The 15658-nt window shown below is 48.9% G+C and overlaps 1 protein-coding gene across 6 annotated transcripts in view; it reads right to left on the minus strand.

The window, feature by feature from the left end:
- PUM1 (pumilio RNA binding family member 1) overlaps window positions 1-15658 on the minus strand; it is a 75987-nt gene that overhangs the window by 39783 nt on the left and 20546 nt on the right. For 4 of the 6 annotated variants that reach the window (XM_041479303.1, XM_041479300.1, XM_041479302.1 and 1 more), the window contains exons 4-7: window positions 10953-11061; window positions 8297-8475; window positions 6234-6400; window positions 3018-3288 (exon numbers count right to left, since the gene is read on the minus strand). In XM_041479303.1, the coding sequence (XP_041335237.1) occupies window positions 3018-3288; window positions 6234-6400; window positions 8297-8475; window positions 10953-11061 (726 nt within the window). The remainder of the gene's footprint in view (window positions 1-3017; window positions 3289-6233; window positions 6401-8296; window positions 8476-10952; window positions 11062-15658) is intronic. The other 2 variants (XM_041479304.1, XM_041479301.1) reach the window with 1 other exon arrangement.

Raw genomic sequence — 15658 nt, forward strand, 5'->3', positions numbered from 1 at the left:
CAGGGGTTGGAATTGGTTTCCCACCCCCACCATTCCAGGATTCTGTGACCTCTCCCTCTCTCCACTTTAATTCACAGCCTTGCTCAAACTCCCTCAGAAGAAATTGAGCCCAGCTGCAGACTTCATCCTGCAGCATGTCCAAGGAAGCAGAGCCAAGAAAAACCATCCCAACTGCAGCCTTTCCTGAGCCAGACAAGCCAGGGGAGCCCTGGGAATCATCAACTCCATGTAAGCCTCACTGCGCTGTCTCCATCTGCTGACAGCACAGCCCCACACTCCAAACCCAGAGATCACTGCTAAAAGGTGGGGTTGGGGAGCAGAAAAAGGACAAGGAACCTCTGCAAAGGAGTATTAGCCTGAATTAACAAAGGTATCAGAAAAGTGCACCTGGGGTGTTTCAGGCTGCTGGAAAATGCATTTGGAGTGAAAAGCTACAAAGCCTTGACACGGACCTGGAGGAGTTCGGGGGGATCATCCAACATTTCAGTGAGGCTGTTCCATGTGCAGACAAATGAAGGATGATTTCCAGCACGTGGAGGAGCTCACTGAGGGAATTCCAAAGAAGCAGAACCCCAGAGTTATGGGAATTCTGGAATATCAGATTTCCCTCAGCCAGTTTCTTCTGCAATATCAACATCTGACATCTCTAATCAGATCAGACGTGGATAAAACCCTCCCCTTCCTCACACTGCCTTCAGCTGTGCTCGCCTGCAATCCCTTCCAAAGATGGGATGCTTCCCCACAGCCCCAAAAGGCACTTTCAGGGATGAGATCCCTTGTTCAGGAGAGATTTCCTGCTGCCAACAGAATGGCAAAAGTCAGATTCCTTTCACACAGGCTGAGAGTGGCAGTGGGCAGCAAGGACCCCTGGCTCTGGGGATCAGGAATTATGGGAACAGGCACAACACCCCTGAATTTACACCAACCTGCCCTGGAAGGGCACATCTGGCTGGGGAGTGACTCCTGATCTTTACTACAGCACCTCAGGCTGACTAAAGGCTCCTGTTTACTTTCACTGCAGGTGGAAGCTGCAGCAAGGGTGAAAACAAAAAATAAGAGATCTTGTCTGACAGTCCAGCAGGGCCTGGGTGGGACCGAGGGACAGCAGCTGTGTCCCCACTGCTCCCCCAAAATCAGGGAGAGATCACAGGGGATTTGGGTTTCACAACACAGAAATGGAGCTCAGAAGTGGCTGGAGCTCCAGGAGAGGCTGAGGGAGCTGGGAAGGGGGTCAGCCTGGAGGAAAGGGGGATCAGGCCTTGGCAGGGGCTGCCCAGGGGGGTTTGGAGTGCCCATCCCTGGAGGTGTCCCAGGAATCCCTGGATGTGGCACTCAGAGCTCTGGGCTGGGGACAAGGTGGGGATGGGGCACAGCTTGGATTTGATGTTCTGGGAGGGCTTTTCCAGCCTCAGTGATTCCATGATTCCCAGACAGCTGGTGACACAGGGGTGACATCAGCTCCACATGGACAGTGCCCATCCACTTGGTATGAAACAAAAAATGCAAACCCAGCCAGAAATCCTCATTGCATCACCCCTGAAACAGGGACCCTTCCCTGTTCTGCATTCCTTTGGGAGGGTTTATTTCCACCAGTGAGGTGCCAGACATGCCAAATTTGAAATCTTAATTTTTAAAGGCTGAAAGAAACAAATAAAAACTCCTCGAACTTGTAAATGAGCCTTCATTTAAATAGAAAACCCTGACAAAATGCAAATTCCAGGCTTCCCACTCATGCTGTTCCAGTCCCATCTCTAATGCTTCTCCAGAAGGAGCTCACTTGTGGAGCCCTAATGTTTAAAAAAAACACTCAACTTTCCTGGTTTAGAAGTAATTCTGGCAGCCCAGGCCTTACACCAGAGTGAGACAAAGACTTGGAACTATCTGGTTTTTTTCCCTTTGTGAACTCTACAGCAGCTATTTAGTTTAATCATTAAATTTTCCATCATTAATTTCCCAAAGATGCTGTAGAACAGAGCAGCCAATTGAGCTCCAACACAGATATTTACATTGCTTTTAAGGCTGTGATAACTCAGCACAAACTTGGCAATGCTTTCCCTCACTCCAGAGTGCCAGAGGCTCTTCTGCTAAAAAAATCAGACATTTTAGGGAAGCCAGGGAGAGTTATAAATCCCTACAATCAGCTACAACAAAGGATTCCCTTCCACTTTGAGGGATATCACACTTGCAAAGGGAGAGCAATAAAGCTTCCAATCATTACCCAAACGAGCAGGAACAGGAGCAGAGCAGGAGTCGATTGCTGGAGCCAGGCCCAGCATTCAGGAGGAGCCAAGGGAGTCTGGGCTTGTGTGGGAGAAAGGTCAAACAAACCTAAGCCAGGCTCAGATAAAGGTTTGTAGTAGTGGACTCTGCCCTTAGGGTTTAAACCAGGCTCAGGCAGAAGAAAGTTTGAACTTGTAATTGCCTCAGGCTGCTCTGACTGAGCAAAGCTGAGTGTAGGGCTCAGTAAAGCACAATGTGGGGCTCAGCAGGGCTCACACCTGGGCTCAGCAGGGCTCACACCTGGGCTCAGCCCAGCCCACCATGGGGCTCAGCAGGGCCCAATGTGGGGACCAGGAGGGTCCAATTTGGGGCTTAACCTAACGTGGGGCTCAGCAAAGCCCAGTGCAGGGCTCACACTTGGGCTGAGCAATTGTTGGCTCTCAAGTCACTTCCTGGGCTCCAGGGTGGGTGTTTAGAGGTTTTTTTAGCACTTTTTCTACTTTAAAGCTCTTTTTCAATGCCAGCTCCTCAAGACAGCCAGGATCACCAGAGAGGGCAGTGCCATGGGAGCTGCTAGGGGAATTCTGATTATTCCAGCTGCCATGGGAGGCAGATCTGCTCTAGTTCCCTGGGAGGACACACACAGCACGAAGATGATGACAACACTTCCAATCTTCCTCCATCCCTTCTCCCACGACAGGACCTGAAGCTCATCCCTCCCCACACCGACCCGACTGGAGCCACAGGGCTGGATCAGGGATCAGGATCAGGGCTCAGGATCAGGCTCAGCTCTGTACCTGCTGCTGGGAGTTGTAGTCAAAGAGCCCCACAGTGGCTGCAGCCGAGTCCACGGGGACCTGAGTGCCGGAATAGTCGAACTGCAGCGGCTCCATGCCCACGTGCTCCATGGGATCCAGGGGCACGCTCTGGGATTCCATGTTGGAGAAGTCCTCCACGGGCTTGGCCCCGTTGGTGCTGGCCAGCTGGGCCAGGCCCTCGGAGCCGTTCTGGTTGGGGCCCAGCAGATCCACCTCGCTCGCCGAGTTCTGGCAGTTCCCGGGCGTGCGGCTGCGGGGAGGGAAACGGGTCAGGAAAAAGGGCAGCAATGCTCCAGCCAGCATGCCACCCTGCAGAACTGCCCAGGGGAGCTGGACCACAGCAGGGAAAAATAAAGACATGTTCACCTCATTAATTCTATGGAGAATTGCTGTATTAAAAAAATTAAAACCAGGTGTGCTCCATCACACCCCCAGACCCTCCAGAACTGCCCAGAGGTGGTGGAGTACAGGAGGGAAAAATAAAGACATAGTCTGAAACAGCTCACCAAATTAATTCTATGGAGAAATTGATGTATTTAAATGAATAAAAACTAAAACCAGGAATGCTCCATCACACTCCAGAACTGCCCAGAGGTGGTGGAGTACAGGAGGGAAAAATAAAGACATAGTCTGAAACAGCTCACCAAATTAATTCTATGGAGAAATTGATGTATTTAAATAAAATAAAAACTGAAACCAGGTATGCTCCATCACACCCCCAGACCCTCCAGAACTGCCCAGAGGTGGTGGAGTACAGTTCAGAACTGTTCTGAAATAATAATTCTATGGAGAAACTGATGTCTTTAAAAAAATAAGAATTAAAAGCAGGAATGCTCCATCACATCCCCAGACCCACCAGAAGTCCTTGGAGGTGTTGTAGAAGAGAGGGGGAAAAATAGATATGGTCTGAAACAGTTAATTCTTGGTGTATTTCAAAAAGTAAAACCAGGAATACTCCATCCCAACATCACACCCCTAAACCCACCAGAACTGCTTGGAGGTGCTGGAGTAAAGAGGGGGAAAAAATAAAAAAGATGGTCTGAAATAGTTCAGAGTGAATTCTGCAGAGAAATCGATGTATTTTAAAAAAAATAAACAAAACATAAAATCAGCCCAGCTTCACAGCAGCAGTACACCCCCAGCCCCACCAGAACTCCCCCAGAAGTTGTAGAAGTGTTGTAGAAGATAAGAAAAAAAAATAAAGAGATGGTTGGAAATAGTTCCCTAAGTTAATTCTACACAGAAGTTAATGTATTTAAAAAAATAAAAGCTGGAATGCTCCAGCCCAGCATCAGACCCACCAGAAGTGCCTGCAGGTGGTGTAATAAAGGCGGGGATAAGTAAAAAACATGGTCTGAAATAGTTCCCTGAGTTAATTCTACAAAGAAATTGATGGATTTTAAAAACTAAAAATAACCCACAACCCCCAGTCCCCAGCCTCAAACACCTGTTACAGTAAAAATTTTAAAAATTCAGTTTCTGTTTTCTCCTCAGTTGAGAGTCAGACAGAACAAGCCACAGTCTCCCCAAATACTTATATTTAATGGAGTATTTGGTGATTTTTAACTGTGTGAAGCTCTGGCACCAAATCTCACTTAACACCACTCTAAGGTAGCTGCCATGGGTTCCTGATCACCCAGAGTAAGGACTGGACTTCATGGGAATGCTTCACATCCATGGAAGAGCCAGGAATGTGCATTTCCCAGCACCTTGTTTGGTTTGGCTTCTCCAGTTTTCCTACATGAGGAACCACAAGAGATCCAAAAATGAGCAGGGAACAGAAATGTATCAGTGACATCCAGGGCCACAATTTCAGGAGGTTTTCAGCCCTGCAGAGCAGCAAGGAACAAACCCAAACCCCCAGCTGTGGTGTGGACAGGACAGGAGCAGAGCCAACACTTCCCATGGGGGTTTCCATGGAATCCCACATAGAGTGATTAAAAATGGGAGTGAAAATCTCCGGGATCACACCCAGCCCTGAGCTCTCAGGTGTTCCCACCTTGTCCCCCTGCTTTCCTGAGGACATTTAGAACACCCTGAGGACACTTCAGCATGGAAAAACCTTTCCAAAGCCATCGAGTGCATGGGCAGGTTTGGCACTGGGCTGATCACACAGGGGTGCCCAGAGCCAGGAGCTCTTCTGCTCCTCACCCCACAACGAGGGACTGGGGGACACAGGGAGGGTGACACAGCTGGGACAGCTGATCCCAATTGATCCAAGGGGTTTTAAAAAAGAGATTTTGTAATTTACTTATCAAATCATCTGGATCAGATAAAGGAAGGAGTTTGTCACACTGAGGGTGGGGAGGGGCTGGCCCTGGATCCCTGGCAGTGCCCAAAGCCAGGCTGGACACTGGGCCTTGGAGCAGCCTGGGACAGTGGGACAGTGGGAGGTGGCGCTGGATGGGATTTAAGATCCCTTCCAACCCAACTCACTCTGGGATTCTGTGATATCCCAGCCCACACAGCACCCAGAGCTGAGGGAAGAGGGAAGGGGAGGGCGTTTGGAGGGGTGACGTTTGGTCTGCAGCAGTCCCTGTCACAGAATCCCAGACTGGGTCAGGCTGGGAGGAGCCATGGGGTCATGGGTGCCACTCCCTGCTCCAGCAGGGCCATCCCAGAGCCCAGGGCACAGCAGAGTGTCCATGTGGCTCTGGAATGTCCCAGGGAGGAGACTCCAGACCCTCTGTGGGCTCTGCTCAGGGCAGTTCTGCCTCCTGGGCAGGGGCAGCTCCTGGGCTCAGGCGCCATTGCTGGGCCTGGAGCAGAGCCTGGGCCTGCTCTGACCTCTGCACACAGGGACACACAGGGACACTCAGGGACACTCAGGGACACCCAGGGCCTCTCTCAGCTGGGGTTCCCCTCCAAGCTGAGCAGCCCAGCTCCCTCAGCCTTTCCTGGGCAGAGAGATGCTCCAGTGACCCCCAGTGGAGCCCAGCTTCCCTGGGCATGGGGTGCCTGACACCCTCCCTGGGATGTGCTGCATGAATTCCTGCCTCAGCTTCACTTCCAGGCCCAGTTTTACCTTTTCCCTTTCAAATGTTCCCACCTTTTCCCCTTCTGATTTCACTTTTCCCCTTCTGATTCTCCCCCCATGGCACTGCAGGGGATGGAGTGAGAGCCTGGAGAAGCTGAGCTTAGACCCCAACACTGATTATTATTAATTGATTAATTACTAAGCACCCATGCACATACCTGAAGTCTTTGACATCGGCGTCGATCCCGTTCTGAACAGGCAAACCATTGGATTTATCCATCACATCCCCCTCCTCCTTCAGATCTCCCAACTTATCTCCATCAAACGTGCCCTTGCTTTTCTTATCCCCTTTGTCATTCTCATCGCTCTCTGCATCCCTTGGCCCCTGGGCAAAAGAGACATTGTTTTAATAAGCTGAGTTTTCAGATCAATTTTCCTGTTACCCCAAGATGGTAACAAATCAAAGACACATGTCACCGTAAAAGAAGTTACTTGCAAACATTAATTCCTACCAAAAAAATAGCTAAAAATGCAAAATATTCAATAATAATCAAAGAAATAAGGGAATTAGCTCTCACTCTTCCAAGAGGTGTTTCATCTCTTCAGGTTTCTTCATTTAGTAACTCATGGTTTGCTTTTATAGGCTCCAAAAATCCCATCCAGAAATAATTTTAAGGAATTCTCTTTCTAGATGGGACTTAAGCACTTCAAAATCAACACCAGCAAATGCTGCAGGGTCATAAAGTGAATTAGTGCCTCTCTGAAGTGCCTGGATCAGTGTCAGACACAGCTCTTGACTGGACAAGTGTTTGAAAATCACCTCAGTTTTGGAGGCATCAACAGTGAATTCCAAGGCACACCTCATTTAAATGCACTCAAATAAATCACTGCCTCAATCATTAGCCCTGTAATCCTGTAGCACACTTCTTTGGGAGAAAAGGAGGAAAAAAAGAGGGAAAAAAAGGATTTCTGTTCTGTTGTGCATTCCATGAGCAGCGTTACATCTGCAGCGTGTCTGCATTTTATTGCACTTGGGAGGAGAATAAAGGGTGATGATGCCTGGGGCAGTGTTTTGAACAACAAAAGGGAGAGGAAAAACAACATAATTTATGATAAAAACCAGCAAGGGGCATATAAACATATTTATCAGAGGCAGCTTTGGGGCTGTCACAGGGACAGACATCCAAAGCCTGCCTTCCACTTGACTGGAGGGAGAAGTGCTCTGCACACAGCATTTCTGCCCCTATCCGCTGAACCCTTTTCCCACTCTCTCTGATTGGAGGGAAGGATTTTTCCCTCATATTTAGAGAAAAAGAAATTGTTCTGAAAGGAAAAATCTTTTGGTGTTGCTTCTAAAAGAAAATAGAACTGTGTTTCCTTAATATTCCTTGGAAATGCCACCTGTAAGTCCAGCTGTGGAGCAATACTCCTCCAGACAAGGGGGTGCTCAGCAGTGACAGCTGTGTCACCACTGTCACTCTGATTGTGCTGAGGAGCAAACCCCTCCCTGACCCTCAGCTGAGATAAATTGGCTCCTTGCCCTGAGTGCTCACATCCCAAAAATCCTCCCTGCTCTCCAGGGCTCCCCCAGGTCCTTGGGCAGCCTCTAATGAAGGCCAGTAACCCCAGCAGGGCCGAGGGAAGCTGCAGAGGACAGCAGCCAAAGGAGGCTTTTCCACATTTCTGGAGCCCTTTTCCGCACTACAGGGCTGGGCTCTCCCCACATCCATCACCTGGAGGCTGGGCCCCTTCCCCAGCCCACAAAAGGGGTGCTGCCATTCCCCACGGGAAACAGCCTGCCCAGCAATCCCAGCTGGGAAACACATCCAGCCACAAGCAGGAGCTCCAGGGAAGGGTGGCTGACACCAGTCTATTTGTTAGGAAGGTGGTTATCCCAAAAAACAGCGTGAGGAAAACCTCCAGGACAAGGATGAACACTATGCCATGGCAGTTATCACCAGCTAAAGGGTTTGGAGCTGGAATCCCATTTCAGGGATCAGCACCAAGGCAGCCACAGGCTCAGTGCAGGTTTGTGGGACCTTTCCCAAGGATTAGCTTGGATGGTCTGTTTCTGCTGGGGGGCTTTTCCAAGCATCCAGGGAATGCCAGCACCTTCCCATCTCCCATCCCACACCCCCAGGCCAAGGACTAAACCTGCCCTGTTTGAGGAAGAGCTGAATTGAGAACAAAGAGAGAAACCTCTGTCCTAGAAATTATTCACAACCAAGCAAATGAAGCAGCAAAGGGAGAAAAGAAAAGAAAGGTGCAATCAGGCACTTACAAATGCTCCTTTCCTTAGGCAGGAGTCTCCAGGAGATGAGCTCAGCACATACTCCACCATGCTCACCCCCAGCCCTCCGCTCTCTGACCGTGGGGACAGCACAGAGTTGACTTCACTGTTCACATGGAAGCCCTGCCCAGGTCTTCTCTGAACCATAATTGGCTGGGAAACAGAGTGATCTGGAACAGAAACATGGGAAACTCTCACAAGCACATCCAACTATTCAAAGGAGGCAAATTAAATCATTCAATATGTACTCCCCAGGGGCTTCTTTGCACTCAGAAGTGCCAACTCTGTGATTCTGCTGATGTCCATTAGTTAAACTAGGATGGCTTTCTCATTTTTTAAATACTACAACATGTAAACCTGCAAGTGAGAGCTAGGTTTAAAATCTAAACTTATAAAATGTCAGAAATTTAAGACTAATTAAAGGTTGCAATTAAAAAACCAAAGGTTTCGTTTTTAGTTTTAGTACAATTCTTACATTAGCACAGTGAAAACAAGTTTTGGCTTGTCATTTAAAACATGATCCTGCTATTCCACCAGCCCTGTGTTCTTTGTTCCACCAATTGTTGTGCTCATATCAGGATCAGAGATTTTTTTGGCTGCTCTTTCCTCAAGAAAAGGTTTCTGAAGAGTTCATTTATCCTTCCTCATCCCCCTGTCCTCCTGCACCACCCCAGCCCTTTGTCATCCCTGAGGCTTTGAGTCCCAACCAGGACAGAATTGGGGTCTCCAAATCCTGCTGGGCTCTGCAAAAATCCCTGGCAGGGCAGGAGAGAGTGACCCCAAAAGGGAGGGGAAAGGGGGGAAAAGGGGGGAAAGGGAATTCTCTGCTCCTGGCAACAGGCAGAGAATCAAAACCAGCAGGCAGCAGGTCTGGGAATTGCCAGGGGCTGGTGGGATGTGGAAGGGACATCAATAACCAAGGACACTGACACTGGAGCTTCCTCACGAAGCAGGTGAAAGGAATTCCATTCTCTCACTGCTCCTGGCTAAACTTCCTTCCTTTTCCCATCAATGTGGCCACAAAGGGACTTGTGCTGGGGAGATTTTTGGGGGATAAAACTTCCACAAAAGGGGAAAAGCCAGTTTTAACCCAGCATTGCTGCCCAACTCTGTGTCCCCAGGAGGAGAAGGAAGGGCAGGACTGCAGCTTTGAGCTGGGCTGTCTTTGAAGGGTCTAAATCCACATCTTTGAGGTAGAGTAAAACCCCAAATCCATGTGGGAGGCCTGCAGTGCATCCTGTGGGCAAGGATGGAGAAAGGATGGAGCCAAGGAAGATCCAGGCCTCACCTGGATGGACTGCGGGGATTGTGGGGGGAAGAAGCTTCCAAAAAAAAGGGAAAAGTTGGTTTTAACCCTGCACTGCTGCCCCAGGAGTGGAAGGAAGGGCAGGACTACAGCTTGTAGCTTTTGTCTGCATGGACTGGGGGGCTTTGGGGAGCAGAGCCCTCAGGTGCTGCTCCTTTATTTTGGAGGAGCCAAAGGGAAACTTGCGGACACTCAGGGCTCTGTGAGCTGTGGGATGAATGGAATCAGCACAGGGAGGGATGAGAGGGGCCTGGGGGAGAAAATCCCAATCTCAGCTGGTCCCAAAGCCTGGCTCAGCCCTAATCCCTAATCTCAGCTCCAGGCTGGACTAAGCCAGGTACAAGGTGCCTCCCGAGGCTGGGACAGGCAGCAGCTGCCCAAAATTCCCCCAGTGCCCAGACTGATCCAGCCAGGCACATCTGGAGAAGCTCTGTCCCCTTTTCATGGCCATTTTTCAATGGAAATAATAAAACAAGGCCTTATCACTAATTTAAAATTGGTATTTTCATCAGGGAAAACCCCACACAACAGTGAGGTAAATGCCATTTCCTGGGAGCTGCAGGTTTTGGGAGCTGCACCAGACATCCAGCTGTGCTTCAGGAGCAGATTCATTACACAAAAACCATGGACAGAACAAATCAAAGGTCAGCATTTCAAACCCAGCACTTGCAGGTTTTTTGGTTTTTTTCCTAAAACCAACCTGAATATTCTCCCCCAAAGCTCAAAATCAGGGAGAGTCTCTGAGCCAAGAATAAAATCTTTGGCAGATAAAATTCAGTAGTAATTCAAAACCTCCTTTTTTTTCTTTTTAAACTGAATGTTGCTCTCCCATCAAACTGAATGTTGCTCTCCCATCAAATCCACAATCAGGGACAGTCTCTGATGCAAGAACAAAATCCTTGGCAGATTTAACTCAACACTAATTCAAAACATAATTTTTTTTTAACTGAATGGTGGGTTCTGGTTGGTTGGTTTACTATTTTAAAATGAAGGGATTTTTTTTTTATTCATCTTGTTCTCCAAGACCTTTGTTCAAACTTTCAGCTGATCCATCCCAAGGCAGAAAACATATCAAAAATTGAAATTTTACGGGTAATTTAAGATTTTTAAGCAGATAAACATGAATTTACACATATTCACATTACACTATATTCTGACATCCATGGATATCCTAATTTTATCACAAAGCAAAAGCTTTCTGTTTGTTTTTTATTATATAAGCCAGATGTGGTTTTAAATCTTTTCAAAGCTGTGTCATCCAGCCTGGCCATGGGCTTTGAGTAAATAAATTGCACATTTCTGTATTCAACCCCAACTAAATTAAGGAAATAATTGAGCTACCTGATGTTCCCCAAGCACTGTCTCTCCACTGATCTCCCAGAAATATCCCTTTTGGTCCATCTTTGCTGGAATCATCAGATTCCCAAAACTTTTTACCCGGCAACAGCTGCTGCAATTAAAAAAAAAAAAACAAAAAAAAACAAAAACAAAAACAAAACAAAACAAAAAATAACCAAAAAAAGAACAAAACAAAGCAAAGCATGATTAAAGTAAGTATAAAATGCAAACATAAACCCCGTAAGCGTCTCCCTTCTATCAGGTATCAACCATTAAACACATCTGAGAGAATTAAATATTTACATCTCCCAGGTGAAAGCTGAGGGAACAATTCCACCTCCCCACTCCTGATTTTCCTCCCAGCTCCAGGAACCCACACACGTCAGACACTCTCACAGACACTCTCCAGCCTCTCTGCACTCACAAGGGAAATAAAGGAGGGGGAAAACATTGTGAGTTTTCCTGAGCTCACCTGGGAACAAACTCCTGCCTCCCAACGGGAGCTGCTGCTGGAGGGGCAGGAAATCAGGGATAGAAAAGCTCAGGAGTTCCTGTTTCTCCCTTCTGCTGGGGACTCCGGTGCTGCAGAGGCTCTTTGGGAACACTGATGGGAGGGAGGGCAGCACCTACCACGTGTAGAATGGGACAGAGCCACCCTGAGCTGGGACAGCCCAGGAAAAGCTCCTGGGAATGGGAACAGAGCCATCCTGGGGCTGAGACAGCCCAGGAGTCCTGGCTCTGGAGGTGACAGAGAGAGCAGTTTCTCTGGCAATTCCAGCCCAGCCCCTCCCCACCCTGCCAGTTCCCAAGATCCCATCCAGCCCTGCCCTCTGCCAGTGGAAGCCATTCCCTGTGTCCTGTCCCTCCAGGCCTTGTAAAAATCCCTCTCCTGAATCCTTCCTCACATTCTTTGGGGACTTTTGGGAACAGCTTAACCAGGGATCACCTCCACACTGGGAATTCCAGGCACTGAGCTGGCATGGGGACAATATCCCAGTAAATGCTCTGGATGGGATGGATGGAATTCCCAGCAGCACAGTCACAGCAAATTAACCATGAAATGCGCCTTGCCTCAAGCTGGGATAAAACTCAAGGCACTGAAGATGAAAGGAATCTGAAATTACCTGAAATTACCATGGAACAAACAAGAATCATCAGCTCTGGGGATCTCCCCTCTGGATCAGGAGTGGTGATAAATCCTGATTGGTATCTGTTTCAATACCCGGACTGATAGCAAATTAAGTATCTTGATAACCACTTCAATATCTCTATTTGATATCAAATTCAATGCCCTGATTGATATCAAATTCAATATCCAGACTGGTATCAACTCCTGCTGATAACTCCAGCAGCAGAAGTGCAAATCTAAGGCTGAACTTGAGGAGTAAATCAGCTGCTGGATGCAGAGGAAGCAGCAAGAACTGATTTCACAGCTCTGGGATACTGGTTTAAAACACAATCACAAAGTTGTGCTCTCCATTTCCTCCACAACTCAACAAAGAGCTGTTTGTTTACAAAATAAATCAGTTTGCAGTGATTTCAGACAGAATTTCCCCTCATAACCTCAACACGGTGTGGGCTGCTCAAGGATAAAAGCAGGGACTTTGCCCCATGCTCCCCTTTCTGCCATCCCAAAACAACCCAAATGGAAGGGCAGGAGGCTCCCATGAGCAACAATCATTCCCAAATACAGATGAACCTGGTCCTCCATCTGCACTGGGAAGGAGGGAAAAGCCAAGCCACTGCTCTCCAGTATTTATAAATATCAACACACTTCAGGTGTCTTGCAAATTCTTTTTATGCTTCTGTCATTCTCATATTTCTTCAAATGCAGGGGGGTTTTTTTCCCTCCTGCTCTTGCCACAGTGCAGAAATCATAACTCTCCTCATGACTGAAATGAATTTCTGCTGTGATTAAACACTTCCCATTTCCCTTGACAACCCCTCACAGTGCAGGACACAAAATGTCCTGCAGCCACAGCTCCAATCATGGAGCACCCAGCAGCAGTGCCAGCCTGCACAGGGAGGGCAGCACCCAGCAGCAGTGCCAGCCTGCACAGGGAGGGCAGCACCCAGCAGCAGTGCCAGCCTGCACAGGGAGGGCAGCACCCAGCAGCAGTGCCAGCCTGCACAGGGAGGGCAGCAGTGCCAGCCTGCACAGGGAGGGCAGCACCCAGCAGCAGTGCCAGCCTGCACTGCCTTGCACATCCCTGGGACATCTCTGCACAGCCCTGGGAGAGCCCTGCACTGCCCTGGCACAGCCCTGGGATAGTCCTGGCACTGCCCCAGGACAGCCCCTGGCATTCCCTGCCTGCTCTGGGACTCACACCACTCACAGCTTTGGGGAGGGAACAGGAAAGAGAGCATAGGATTGGGAATGTCTGACCATTCCTTGTGTTCCTGCTCAGGTCTGCTCCCAGCCCTGCCCTGAGCTTTCCTGAAGTGCCAGGGGAGCTGCTGTGGAACCATTACCACCTTGCTCTACTGATCCCATCTCCATCCCAGCCCCACTGATCCCATCTCCAGCCTGGTGCCACTTTTCCCACTCCCATCTTCAACACTGCCAACGCTGGGGAAACTGTGAAACCCAACCCAAACATTATTCCCAACTGCCAGTACTCCCCAGCTGCCAATGAATCATAAATTTATTAGGCCAATAAATCATAAATTTATGGGAACACAACACAGCAGTAGCATGGAAAGCAGAGGCACAGGGGTTTAGTTTGGGGTGGTTTTTTCCTTCATTTTTGATTGGTTTGTGGTTGTTTTCTTTAATACAGGTACAGAAGTGTCCCCACTGTCACAACCACTGGGACTGAGTCTCTCTGCAGGGGCTTCTCCAGAACCCACCCAGCTGCACCAATGGGGCATTAACCATGGACATGGGCACACAACCATGGAATATCCTGAGCTGGAATATCCACAGGGATCACTAATCCAGCTCCTGGACCCCACCAACCCCACCCTGGGCATCCCTGGAGCTCTGGCAGCCTCGGGGCCGTGCCCATTCCCTGGGGAGCCTGGGCAGTGCCAGCACCCTCTGGGGGAAGAACCTTGCCCTGATCTCCAGCCTGAGCTGCCCTGACCCAGCTCCAGCCCTTCCCTGGCTGCTGTCCCCTATCCCTGTCCCTGCCTCAGCTCCAGCCCTTCCCTGGCTGCTGTCCCCTATCCCTGTCCCTGCCTCTCCAGGTTCTGCCTCTCTGATGTCCCAGAGTTCCCCTACAATGATCCCCAGGGGCTACAGGAATTTCACTGCCCACTCTCAGTGATCCCAGTACTGCCACCTGCAAGGGCAGCAGCCCAGCAATAATTAAACACTTTCAGTGAAATGCATAATAATTTCTTACCAGCATTTCTCTTCCAGGGCAGGCTGCAATTCCCTGCCACCCCCACTACTCCTGGTTTGAAGTTAAGCACCTCCAGTTGCCTCATGGCTATGTGTCCCCATCCTCCTCCCACCCTCAGGATTAAGTTTCACCAGCACCTCACCCAGCTGCTCCTGACTCCAGACAAAAACTTTGCACAACCTACTCCAAATCCAAGGTCCCAAATGCCTGTGAGGGGTTGGGGACAAATCCAAGTGCACCTCACAGCCCCTCTGTGCTGCCCACTGGCCCCAGAGACACTTCACCCATATTCCCTGCTGCAAAGCTACAGATCCAAGGGATTTTAGTATGGAAAAGCAGACATGCAGCTCCCCATCCTAGGCTGGGGGAGAAAGGGAACTTGCAGGGCTTGTGTTAAGCCAAAGATAAGGGTCAGGGCTGTGGGATCAAGGCCTTAAGGGCCATATGTGCTGGGCTGAGCCAGAGCACCAAACTCCTCCATGGACCTGCCAACAAAGCTCCAAGGTGAGTTCCTTCATCCCAGAGAACAGCCTGGACAAGGTGCTGGAACAGAGGGACAACATCCCCTGCCCCAGAGCTGCTTTCAGCATTACTGACCACAGTCACTACCAACAGCACAAAGACTTCACAGTTTGGAGTAGAGAAAAGGGGGCTCTGGAACTCTTTAATTTCCCTGTTTGAGAAAATATTGCACTTCCACTTGCTGGAAATTCGGGAATATGAGGCTGAGAGTCTGAGGATGGAAACAGCCCCCAGAGAGTAGAAAGCTGTGGGGTTTTTAAAGTATTCTTAATGTTCCCAGATAAGGATATCTGTTGATCTCCAAGCATTATCTACAATTTGAGAGCAGGCTAGATAAGAGATTTAACTGTTTGACAGTGCCCTTTAAAAAACTGCTCTGATGTCTTCACAAACTCCTTCCATCACTGAAATTACAATGGTGCATAACAAGGAGCAAGGAAAGTAGAAGACAAAAGAAATCTAACACTAAATGCAGAAACACTCTTCCTCACCTTTATCCACTATCAATTTCTTTCACTATCATTTGTTTCAGACTCTCTGACTTTCTCCCCAAGTTTCCTTCTCATTCCAGGAGCAGAAGGGGTAGAAACCACCAGTGCCTTGTTAAGGCATCTAAACTGCACAAAACCCAGGTGAGGAACATGGTCCTGAAAGCCAAAACAGATCCTGTGGGATCTCCTGAAATCACCCTTGGAGAGATACAGAGAAAATTCAATGGCTAAAGAACGGAAACTGTGAGACTGAGGGAGAAAAACCCCAAGAGAAAGGAGAAATAGTGGTTTAGCTGAAAGAGAAGGGCGAGATGTCACCTTTCCCAGAAAAACCTGCTCATTCCAGCAT

Source organism: Pyrgilauda ruficollis, unplaced genomic scaffold (genome assembly GCF_017590135.1).
Source record: "Pyrgilauda ruficollis isolate IOZ18807 unplaced genomic scaffold, ASM1759013v1 scaffold48, whole genome shotgun sequence".
Lineage (NCBI taxonomy): Eukaryota > Metazoa > Chordata > Aves > Passeriformes > Passeridae > Pyrgilauda > Pyrgilauda ruficollis.